This window comes from Oncorhynchus clarkii, chromosome 12, assembly GCF_045791955.1.
Source record: "Oncorhynchus clarkii lewisi isolate Uvic-CL-2024 chromosome 12, UVic_Ocla_1.0, whole genome shotgun sequence".
Lineage (NCBI taxonomy): Eukaryota > Metazoa > Chordata > Actinopteri > Salmoniformes > Salmonidae > Oncorhynchus > Oncorhynchus clarkii.
Genome location: NC_092158.1, coordinates 92,372,150 through 92,385,008, shown reverse-complemented (window position 1 = coordinate 92,385,008; position 12,859 = coordinate 92,372,150). Strand labels below are relative to the sequence as shown.

The window sequence follows — 12,859 nt, the reverse complement described above, 5'->3', positions numbered from 1 at the left end:
CACCATGTTATGGTGAGCCTTCGCTCTGCCGATTACTACACCATGTTATGGTGAGCCTTCGCTCTGCCGATTACTACACCATGTTATGGTGAGCCTTCGCTCTGCCGATTACTACACCATGTTATGGTGAGCCTTCGCTCTGCCGATTACTACACCATGTTATGGTGAGCCTTCGCTCTGCCGATTACTACACCATGTTATGGTGAGCCTTCGCTCTGCCGATTACTACACCATGTTATGGTGAGCCTTCGCTCTGCCGATTACTACACCATGTTATGGTGAGCCTTCGCTCTGCCGATTACTACACCATGTTATGGTGAGCCTTAATTCGTAAAAATCCAAATACCTTCACAGATCTAAATTGTGAAGGGTGCTTGTTCAATGAACCATAAACAATTAATAAAGGTGCACCTGTGGAACGGCCGTTAAGACACAAACAGCTTACAGACGGTAGGCAATTAAGGTCACAGTTATGAAAACTTAGTAGAGGCCTTTCTACTGACTCTGAAAAACACACAAAAAAAGATGCCCAGGGTCCCTGCTCATCTGTGTGAAAGTGCCTTAGGCATTCTGCAAGGAGGCATGAGGACTGCAGATGTGGCCAGGGCACTAAATTGCAATGTTCGTACTGTGAGACGCCTAAGACAGAGCTACAGGGAGAAAGGACGGACAGCTGATTGTCCTCGCAGTGGCAGACCACGTTTAACAACACCTGCACAGGATCGGTACATCTGAACATCACACCTGCAGGAAAGGTACAGGATGGCAACAACAACTGCCCGAGTTACATCAGGAACACACAATCCCTCCATCAGTGCTCAGACTGTCCGCAATAGGCTGAGAGAGGCTGGACTGAGGGCTTGTAGGCCTGTTGTAAGGCAGGTCCTCACCAGACATCACCGGCAACAACGTTGCCTATGGGCACAAACACACCTTCGCTGGACCAGACAGGACTGGCAACCAGACAGGACTGGCAAAAAGTGCTCTTCAGTGACGAGTCGCGGTTTAGTCTCACCAGGAGGTGATGGTCGTATTCGCGTTTATCGCCAAAGGAATGAGCGTTACACTAAGGCCTGTACTCTGGAGCGGGATCGATTTGGAGGTGGAGGGTCCGTCATGGTCTGGGACGGTGTGTCACAGCATCATCGGTCTGAGCTTGTTGTCATTGCAGGCAATCTCAACACTGTGCGTTACAGGGAAGACATCCTTCTCTCTCATGTGGTACCCTTCCTGCAGGCTCATTCTGACATGACCCTCCAGCATGACAATGCCACCAGCCATACTGCTCGTTCTGTGCATGATTTCCTGCAAGACAGGAATGTCAGTGTTCTGCCATGGCCAGCGAAGAGCCCGGATCTCAATCCCATTGAGCACGTCTGGGACCTGTTGGATTGGAGGGTGAGGGCTAAGGTCCCCCAGAAATGTCCAAGAACTTGCAGGTGCCTTGGTGGAAGAGTGGGGTAACATCTCACAGCAAGAACTGGCAAATCTGGTGCAGTCCATGAGGAGGAGATGCACTGCAGTACTTAATGCAGCTGGTGGCCACACCAGATACTGACTGTTACTTTTGATTTTGACCCCCCCTTTGTTCAGGGACACATAATTCCATTTCTGTTAGTCACATGTCTGTGGAACTTGTTCAGTTTTCGTCTCAGTTGTTGAATCTTGTTATGTTCATACAAATATTTACACATGTTAAGTTTGCTGAAAATCAACGCAGTCGACAGTGAGAGGACGTTTCTTTTTTTTTTGTTTAGTAACAAGATACACAGCATTAGTCAACAATCTCACACTGATTGCTTGTTCTGACATGCTAAAATCTATATAACATTATGTTAATGTCCTTTGTGTCTACACTGTGCATGCATGTCGTAGTTCTCCATAATGTATCCCATTGGAATAATATGGTATAGTATTTGAAGGATAGAAGATTTAGTCTAGGATGTCATCCCCCCTGGCTCTTTGTCAGCATTGTACCTTTTTAAAGGCAACGTTCCCTTGTCGCGGAGACCGCATTAATGGTCAACGCTACGTACGTCAGCTCATTGAGAAATTGATTTTAAATGGCGCGTAGCTGACAAGGCATGATCATTTGAATCCTGATCTTAGCCTGTGAGGTTTGAGGCTAATATACCTCTGTCTGTACAGTAAGTACCTCTACTAACGTGATAACTTCTACTTGAAGAGGCGAAGAAAAGGAGGTATGACTTGAGCTTGGATTTTTATTTCTCTATCTATTCATTCAATGTAATGCCATGACACAACTGTTCTATGAAACAGTAAACACAGGTCACAAATGTTGAGTACAATATGTGTCATATTAACACCTCTTATGTAGATTATACAGTAGGGTGGAACTGAGTAAATCCCAATATCCCCGGATATCTTTCTTTCTTATACCCTTCAGATTCCAGGAATATTTCAACCGGGATTTGTGGAAAACCTGGGAATTTGGGGAAAATTCCACAGTAAGGTTTGACTTAAGTGAAGAATGTTTCAGATCTTCACTACATTGATGGGATGCAACATTCCTGAACATTTCCCAGACTCCCAGGGTTGGAAAAACAACAAACTGGAATTGGCAAGGAGTAAGGAGGAAATCCGGGAATCCTCCAATGGGTATTTCTGGAAAACCTATGAATTTGGGGTATTTTGATTTTGCAGCCCTAATGGTGTGTATACCTCTTGTTCATGGATATATGTACGTTATAAGGTAACCGGGTCGATGGCAACCTGGTAGGTTAAAATAAATAAATAAGACAATTCAAGTAACAGGACAGGGTAGCACTTTATCCTTCGATGGTCAATCTGGAGATGAGTTATACAACACAGTACCAGTCAACAGTTGGGACACACCTACTCATTCTACGGATTTAATTACATTTTTACTATTTTTTTTACATTGTAGAATAATAGTAAAGACATAAAAATGATGAAATAACACATATGGGATCATGTAGTAACCAAAAAAGTGTTAAACAAATGACAACTTTGAACACACATGGCATTCTCTCAACCAGCTTCATGAGGTAGTCACCTGGAATGCATTTCAATTAACAGGTGTGCCTTGTTAAAAGTTAATTTGTGGAATTTCTTTCCTTCTTAATGCGTTTGAGCCAATCAGTTGAGTTGTGACAAGGTAGGGGTGGTATACAGAAGATACCCCTTTTTGGTAAAAGACCAAGTCCATATTATGGCAAGAAAAGCTCAAATAAGCAAAGAGAAACGACAGGCACACGTAACCAGCATGGCTACCACAGCATTCTGCAGCGATACGCCATCCCATCTGGTTTGCGCTTAGTGGGACTATAATTTTGTTTTTCAACAGGACAATGACCCAACACACCTCCAGGCTGTGTAAGGGCTATTTAACCAAGGAGAGTGATGGAGTGCTGCATCAGATGACCTGGCCTCCACAATCACCCGACCTCAATCCAATTGAGATGGTTTGGGATGAGTTGGACAGCAGAGTGAAGGAAAGAAGCCAACAAGTGCTCAGCATATGTGGGAACTCCTTCAAGACTGTTGGAAAAGCATTCCAGGTGAAGCTGGTTGAGAGAATGTCAAGACTGTGCAAAGCTGTCATCAAGGCAAAGGGTAGCTACTTTGAAGAATCAAAAATATAAAATATATTTAGATTTGTTTAACACTTTTTTTGGTTACAACATGATTCCATATGTGTTATTTCATAGTTTTGATGTCTACATTATTATTCTACAATGTAGAAAATAGTAAACATAAAGAAAAACCCTTGAATTAATAGGTGTGTCCAAACTTTTGACTGGTAGTGTATAAATATATACACACACACACGCAAAACACACACAGTTTCTCTGAGTAAGAACTAACTAAATCTAGAGCAGAACATGAAGGGCTCTTGTTACCAACAGAAGGCACAACCGATGGGACATAGAAATTGAGAGCATAGAATAAACACATTTTATATATATACATGAACATCAAATACACACCCTGAGGAACCTCTCTACAAATCACAACATCTAACACCTCTCCCTGAGAAACATCCCTGCAAATTACAACATCTAACACCTCCTCTCCCCGAGGAACATCCCTGTAAATCACAACATCTAACACCTCCTCTCCCTGAGGAACATCCCTGCAAATCACAACATCTAACACCTCCTCTCCCTGAGGAACATCCCTGCAAATCACAACATCTAACACCTCCTCTCCCTGGGGAACATCCCTGCAAATCACAACATCTAACACATCCTCTCCCCGAGGAACATCCCTGCAAATCACAACATCTAACACCTCCTCTCCCTGGGGAACATCCCTGCAAATCACAACATCTAACACCTCCTCTCCCTGAGGAACATCCCTGCAAATCACAACATCTAACACCTCCTCTCCCTGAGGAACATCCCTGCAAATCACAACATCTAACACCTCCTCTCCCTGAGGAACATCCCTGCAAATCACAACATCTAACACCTCCTCTCCCTGCGGAGCATCTAACACCTCCTCTCCCTGAGGAACATCCCTGTAAATCACAACATCTAACACCTTCTCTCTCTCTCATCCATCCAACATGTTTGTCTTACAAACAACTTCAAGGGACGTACATGTATATGTATCTCAGAGTAACTTGTTCTGTTTCAAGTAATGTATTGCACTTCTACACCTGTACAGTCTGAATGTCTGTAAGTAATGTGTTCCGTGTCCGACTGTGTTTTCTGGGTTGCCCCTGACGGGATTGATAAAGTTGCATTGAATTGAATCAGTGATGTAACGTCTGTAATGTAGACCCACTGTACGTGTTGCTGGCATTGTAATAGATGGATGTATTTGTATATGTACAGTAGGCTTAAATTATATAACTGTGCTCCAACGATGATTCCTCCTTGCCCCTGAGGATATCAATAAAGTTATATTCACTCCTCCTTGCCCCTGAGGATATCAATAAAGTTATATTCACTCCTCCTTGCCCCTGAGGATATCAATAAAGTTATATTCACTCCTCCTTGCCCCTGAGGATATCAATAAAGTTATATTCACTCCTCCTTGCCCCTGAGGATATCAATAAAGTTATATTTACTCTTCCTTGCCCCTGAGGATATCAATAAAGTTACATTCAATCCAACTGATTCAATTCTCACTGTTTTTTTGTGTTTTTTGTAAGGTGTGAGAGCCTGCCCTGGCCTCACATGATGACGTTGTGTTCTCACCCTCTAACCATGCCCTCGTTCCTTGCCTTGTTGCCCTTGAAGACAGGGAGATATAACTACGTTTTGTTGAAATTCAATTGAAATAACATTTTAGCAGTTCAGTTCTCAGTGCTCAGGTCTTCTTCTGTTTTCTGTTTCCTGAATTGAATCGAATCTCATTGAACCAATTCAGTTCAGTTCTCAGTGCTCAGGTCCTCTTCTGTTTTCTGTTTCCTGAATTGAATCGAATCTCATTGAACCAATTCATTCAGTTGTCAGTGCTCTGGTCCTCTTCTGTTTTCTGTCTCCTGAATTGAATCGAATCTCATTGAACCAATTCATTTAGTTGCCAGTGCTCTGCTGCTGTTCCTCCTCTTCTTTCTGTTTCTTGCGGGCGAGGTGGGCTTCCCGGGCGGCCTGCAGCCTCTGTTTGGGATACAGGACGAAGGCGAGGGCAACGCTGGCCGTACCGTCCCCACTCTGCCGGGAGAAACACAGGAAGGTGGCCCACAGGAACGCACAGCAGCCCATGAAGACTGTCCTCAGGTACAGAGGCATCAGGATGAAGTTTAGGAACTGGGGAGGGAGGGAGGGTGAGTGAGAGTGAGTGGGGGAGGGGGAAGGAGAGGGAGGGGGTGAAGAGGGAGGGAGAAGCAGAGGTAGGGGTGAAGAGGGAGGGAGAGTGAGGGGGGTGAAGAGGGAGGGAGAAGCAGAGGTAGGGGTGAAGATGGAGGGAGAAGCAGAGGTAGGGGTGAAGAGGGAGGGAGAGTGAGGGGGGTGAAGAGAGAGAAGCAGAGGGAGAGGGTGAAGAGGGAGGGAGAGTGAGGGAGTGAAGAGGGAGGGAGAGTGAGGGGGTGAAGAGGGAGGGAGAAGCAGAGGGAGAGGTGAAGAGGGAGGGAGAGTGAGGGGGGTGAAGAGGGAGGGAGAAGCAGAGGGAGAGGGTGAAGAGGGTAGAAGAGGGAGGGAGAGAGGAAGGGGGAGATAAAAACAGGTGTCAGTTTGAAGTGCATCAGAAAAGAACACTAGTATTGTATTACAGCACACTGCACATGCACCACTGACTGACAGACCAATACTGGTTCATAACATGTGACAGACCAACACCTCACGAGGCTTCTTCTCTCTAAGCTGAGACCTTGAAACTGAGATATCTTTCGTTCTCAAAACAAAGGTCTGGGCGTACTGACAAATTGCAGCTAAAGATAGTGAGGATTCATTCAGTCAGTCACTTGCATGAACACAGACATTAGTTATTACAGCACATGAATAGAACACAGACATTAGTTATTAGAACAGCACATGAATAGAACACAGACATTAGTTATTAGAACAGCACATGAATAGAACACAGACATTAGTTATTAGAACAGCACATGAATAGAACACAGCCATTAGTTATTAGAACAGCACATGAATAGAACACAGACATTAGTTATTAGAACAGCACATAAATAGAACACAGACATTAGTTATTACAGCACATGAATAGAACACAGACATGAGTTATTACAGCACATGACTAGAACACAGACATTAGTTATTAGAACAGCACATGAATAGAACACAGCCATTAGTTATTAGAACAGCACATGAATAGAACACAGACATTAGTTATTAGAACAGCACATGAATAGAACACAGACATTAGTTATTACAGCACATGAATAGAACACAGACATTAGTTATTAGAACAGCACATGAATAGAACACAGACATTAGTTATTAGAACAGCACATGAATAGAACACAGACATTAGTTATTAGAACAGCACATGAATAGAACACAGCCATTAGTTATTAGAACAGCACATGAATAGAACACAGACATTAGTTATTAGAACAGCACATGAATAGAACACAGACATTAGTTATTACAGCACATGAATAGAACACAGACATTAGTTATTAGAACAGCACATGAATAGAACACAGACATTAGTTATTAGAACAGCACATGACTAGAACACAGACATTAGTTATTACAGCACATGACTAGAACACAGACATTAGTTATTAGAACAGCACATAAATAGAACACAGACATTAGTTATTAGAACAGCACATAAATAGAACACAGACATTAGTTATTAGAACAGCACATGAATAGAACACAGACATTAGTTATTAGAACAGCACATGAATAGAACACAGCCATTAGTTATTAGAACAGCACATGAATAGAACACAGACATTAGTTATTAGAACAGCACATGAATAGAACACAGACATTAGTTATTACAGCACATGAATAGAACACAGACATTAGTTATTAGAACAGCACATGAATAGAACACAGACATTAGTTATTAGAACAGCACATGACTAGAACACAGACATTAGTTATTACAGCACATGACTAGAACACAGACATTAGTTATTAGAACAGCACATAAATAGAACACAGACATTAGTTATTAGAACAGCACATAAATAGAACACAGACATTAGTTATTAGAACAGCACAAACATAGAAAGTTCCAGCACACTATTATGACATCAGATCATCACTTCCGCAGAAGAAGGTGGTTATCTCTAACAGTAAATAAACCATCATACTGAAATAGAACTGTGTGTGTGTGTGTGTGTGTGTGTGTGTGTGTGTGTGTGTGTGTGCGTGTGTGTGTGTGTGTGTGTGTGTGTGTGTGTGTGTTTGCGTATGTGCGTGCGTGCATGCGCGTGTGTGTGTGTGTGTGTGTGTGTGTGTGTGTGACATTACTGTATTGACACAGCACAGGGTCAACCTGATGTTTATAGTAAATTCAGAGCATGAGGTTATGTCTTCACACAATATAGTTTATCATCAATACAATGGGATATTTACAGGACAGTGATACACTGTCTATCAATAGCATCCTTATCATTTACCTGCATGAAAGGCCAGTACATGAGTCCAGTCTGAAATTCAAAGAGACAAGATACATGTTAATAATCAAACCAAGTCTCATACAGTATTCCAAGAGCTCCGTTCTGGCACAGATCCTTCATATCATAAACTGACTAGCAGGTCTGGTCAGTCTGCCTCTCATGTCTTCCTTCCTTCCTTCCTTCCTTCCTTCTGTCTGTCTGCTCAGTTCATCTCTCCGTTTGTATTTCCTTCGTAAAGTGGATTGCGAGACTGTGATAACAAAGCAATTTAAATAAAGCTTGATTTTCCACTCATATAACAATCAGAGACTTCTTCCAGCAGCACCCCTATAGATCTACCACTCAGATCAATGGGACTTCTTCCAGCAGCTCCCCTCTCTATATGTCCAGATCTATAGATCTACCACTCAGATCAATGGGACTTCTTCCAGCAGCATCCCTCTCTATATGTCCAGATCTATAGATCTACCACTCAGATCAATGGGACTTCTTCCAGCAGCATCCCTCTCTATATGTCCAGATCTATAGATCTACCACTCAGATCAATGGGACTTCTTCCAGCAGCATCCCTCTCTATATGTCCAGATCTATAGATCTACCACTCAGATCAATGGGACTTCTTCCAGCAGCATCCCTCTCTATATGTCCAGATCTATAGATCTACCACTCAGATCAATGGGACTTCTTCCAGCAGCATCCCTCTCTATATGTCCAGATCTATAGATCTACCACTCAGATCAATGGGACTTCTTCCAGCAGCACCCCTCTCTATATGTCCAGATCTATAGATCTACCACTCAGATCAATGGGACTTCTTCCAGCAGCATCCCTCTCTATATGTCCAGATCTATAGATCTACCACTCAGATCAATGGGACTTCTTCCAGCAGCACCCCTCTCTATATGTCCAGATCTATAGATCTACCACTCAGATCAATGGGACTTCTTCCAGCAGCACCCCTCTAACGTTCTACACTGCCCTTTCATTTGATTTCAATGGGGGGAATATGTTCTACCCAGATGTCAGTATTATTTTACAACGGTTGTTGGGCCTGGAAGAGTTGGGCTCGACTGGCAGTAATAGTCATGCATTGCCGTATCCCTGGCCGGCTGCCCATTGCTGCGCAAAAGCGGTGCCATAATCTGGGTTAATCGGGGGTGAGCTCACACCAGGCGAGCGGAAGGTGACTTTCCTTCTCTGCCTGTATGCGTGGGCCGGCCGGCCTCTCGGTCGGTTCCGGTTCGTTCTGATTTAATCTTACCTTGTACGTGTTGAGGAACTTTTCTCTCCAGTCCTCGAAGACGTCGTCTTTATTCTCCAAGAAACTCACTCCTGCAGATGAAGACGGCGAGAGAGTACAAATTGTAGGTCACACTTGTGCCCATTTCACGCATCACTCAAACCTCGTGCATTTGACCTTTTGAACGAGTACACTTTAGAGCACTGTCCGTTCATCACGTTCAGCATTTACAAATACACACATACAAGGTTAGGCTATAGGAGAGTAGCCTAACCTAGGCCTATTACCCAATGGACATGACGCGTTGGTCTGTTTCTATATATAAGGTTATTCTTATGTAGGCCACATTAGAAAATTCGAAAATTGTTGTAGGCTACAATAGATACACTTCAATTAAACTTCCCACATTAAAATGCACGTTACCTGTGTAGAAGACACTCGTTGCCAAGGGTGATGCAAAACTTTGGTCCAGAAGCAGTTTGCGGAAGAGCATTCCGGGAGATTTTCCCGGGAAACGGCTTTCCAAAGCCCGCAACCAGAAATAATTAAAGTTTCCATGGAAGCTGATGGCCACTATGGCAACATTTCTGGTGTGTTTCCAGTCTATCTCTTCTCTTTGTGCGATCATCTGATGAACAAAGTCGCCGCCGGCAAACAGGCAGCCATACAGAGTAACGTTGGCAAGCCATGGAAAGCGTTTAACCGCTTCTTTTAATACGGCTTTCCTCATTTTCAACACGTTCATTTTGAACTGCGGTGTTCTACGACAACAGAACAGAGTAGAATATAATCGTGTAGTCCATTGCTGGGTGAAACTTCAAAAGTAAAGTTGTCTTCTGCCTTTCCAAACCCTCCTAGGTGAAGAAACACACACGTTGAGAGAGGCACCGGTCGGTCAGTGGCAGAAACAGCGGCCCTGGAGCAGGTTATAGGTTAAGTGCCCTACCCAAGGGCACAATGGCGGGATAGATATTTTAAAGTTCCTCCTATTCACACACTTGGCATGCCAGCTAAATGTAGTCTACGCTTGTATACCTGAGATTATTATCTGATGTTAGTGAGCAAGCAGAACTCGACAATACATTCATTTTAGCCAAAAGGTTTAGATGTTACTTCCAACCATTAAAGTACCGTTACGCATTCTTACATCTGCTTGTTTTAGTGAGAAAGTTAAACGGCTCCATCACAAACGTCCCACAAGACCGTGTTGTAACGCACCAAATCTGCCACCATTCCGTTGGGTCTCTTCATTTTGGAATCGAAACAGGAATGGTCCATATTTAGCTCTCCCGTCATAGCTCATCTAGCCTATTTAACGATTAGGACTACACACATTCTATCCTTATAACAACGGACTAATTTGATAATAGGAAGAGTATCGAAATAAGTTACATTTAAAGCATTTCATTCGTCCATTCTAGATCATCCCGTCCCTGTATACCGACGTCCCTGTATACCGACCAGTACCGTACAGTATCAGGTTGCTATCTACGAAATCCATCCTCTGCGTCAACCGCTAATCTAGAGGATTGTCCCGTGAGGCGCTCAGATGTATAGCGCGCTTCAACAACTCCACAAATCACAATGACCCCTGTTAGTTTTTAGAGTGGTGGGCATGCGGATTTTAAACCAATCAAATGTGTTGTTAATCTGTAAAACTGCGAGCACTGGACACCGTACTTCACTTTTACACGCATGTATGGTGGCCGGCGGGTACTTTTACGCACAGCTTGTTCTCTCTAGCTCTTACCCCTCCCTCTACCTCTCTCTCTCTCTCTCAGATGTTTGGCATCGGAAACATATATTTACATTGCCAAAGCAAGTGAAAGGGATAATAAATACAAGTGAAATAAACAATCAAAAATGAAAAGTAATCATTACACTCACAAAAGTTCCAAAGGAATAGATAGATACACTTCAAATCTCTCTATCGCGCGCACACATAGAACACTCACACAGAGCAATCAACATGTAAAACCACCTTCTATATTATTCTGATTGGATAAGCATACCAAGTTGTTGTTTTCTAAGAGGTTTTCTGCCTGAAATGCTTTAACCAACGATGACAAGTTTTGACAACAGTTTGATTTATAAAACCTTAGAGCTCAAATAAATACAGCGTCTTTGCCGACCTATCATCGATAGGTGCTCTGGAAACGGTATACAGACAGAGAGCCATTTCTGTCTATCACCACTAGGGGGTGCTCTTGAAACGGTATACAGACAGAGAGCCATGGCTCTTCATGTGGCTATATACTGTATATTATTCTGTTTTTAGATAGAGATTTTTTTTAGATCCCCATTAGCCGACTCCAATGGCGACAATGGCTTGTCTTCCTGGGTCCGACACACAACGAAAAAGACATCACAGACAAAAATACTTTACGATTGACAAACATTTTAAAACGTTAATGTGTCGGGGAGAGGGGTTGTGTTGTAAGATGTTGTTTTATTCGGGGGTTTTTAAAGCTAATTTAGCTGTTTGTTTGACTACTAATAAAACTAATGCAGACTGAACTGTATGCTATTTTGATACCATATTAATAGCATTGTGTTTTAGTCCACTGATTGATAAAGCCTCATGGTGATGCACCATCGAGAGCATCCTGACCATTTGCATCACCGCCTGGTATGGCAACTGCTCCACATCTGACCATAAGGCGCAACAGGGGGGTAGTGCGTACGGCCCAGTACATCACTGGGGCCAAGCTTTCTGCCATCCAGGACCTATATAACAGGCGGTGTCTGAGGAAAGCCCAAAAAATTGTTAGAGACTCCAGTCATCCAAGTCATAGTCTGTTTTCTCTACTACCGCACGGTAAGCGGTACCGCTCCTTAACAGCTTCTACCCCCCAAGCCATAAGACTGCAGAACAATTAATCAAATGGCCACTGGACAATCTACATTGACCCCCCCTTGTACACTGCTGCTACTCGCTGTTTATTGTCTTTGCATAGTCACTTCACCCCTACCTACATGTACAAATGACCTCAACTAACCTGTACCCTCACACTGACTCGGTACCGGTGCCCACTGTATATGGCCTCGTTATTGTTATGTTGTTGTGTTACTTTTTATAATTGTTTACTTTAGTTTATTTGGTAAATCATTTCTTAACTCTTCTTGAACTGCACTGTTGGTTAAGGGCTTGTAAGTAAAGCATTTCACTGTGAGGTCTACACTGTTGCTTAAGGGCTTGTAAGTCAGCATTTCACGGTAAGGTCTACACTGTTGGTTAAGGGCTTGTAAGTCAGCATTTCACGGTAAGGTCTACACTGTTGGTTAAGGGCTTGTAGGTAAAGCATTTCACGGTAAGGTCTACACTGTTGGTTAAGGGCTTGTAAGTCAGCATTTCACTGTAAGGGCTACACTGTTGGTTAAGGGCTTGTAAGTAAGCATTTCACTGTAAGGTCTATACTGTTGGTTAAGGGCTTGTAAGTCAGCATTTCACTGTGAGGTCTACACTGTTGGTTAAGGGCTTGTAAGTAAGCATTTCACTGTAAGGTCTACACTGTTGGTTAAGGGCTTGTAAGTCAGCATTTCACTGTAAGGTCTACACTGTTGGTTAAGGGCTACACTGTTGGTTA

At 43.1% G+C, this 12,859-nt stretch overlaps 1 protein-coding gene across 5 annotated transcripts; it reads right to left on the bottom strand.

Moving 5' to 3' along the window:
- Positions 1-4,248: 4,248 nt before the first annotated feature.
- Positions 4,249-10,958, bottom strand: LOC139422358 (mpv17-like protein). Of its 5 annotated transcripts, none has more exons than XR_011635728.1 (6): positions 10,491-10,958; positions 9,696-10,126; positions 9,294-9,364; positions 8,033-8,062; positions 4,528-5,744; positions 4,249-4,455 (listed from the first exon to the last, which is right to left on the bottom strand). XR_011635728.1 is itself a non-coding variant. In XM_071173562.1 (4 exons), the coding sequence occupies exons 1-4, from the start codon at positions 10,015-10,017 to the stop codon at positions 5,511-5,513; spliced, it is 657 nt and encodes a 218-aa protein (XP_071029663.1). In that variant the 5' UTR covers positions 10,018-10,647; the 3' UTR covers positions 4,464-5,510. The 5 variants fall into 5 exon arrangements, 1 of the variants encoding a protein (XP_071029663.1); XR_011635730.1 differs by having other exon boundaries at positions 10,665-10,958; XR_011635729.1 differs by having other exon boundaries at positions 10,420-10,647.
- Between the last annotated feature and the right edge of the window lie 1,901 nt (positions 10,959-12,859).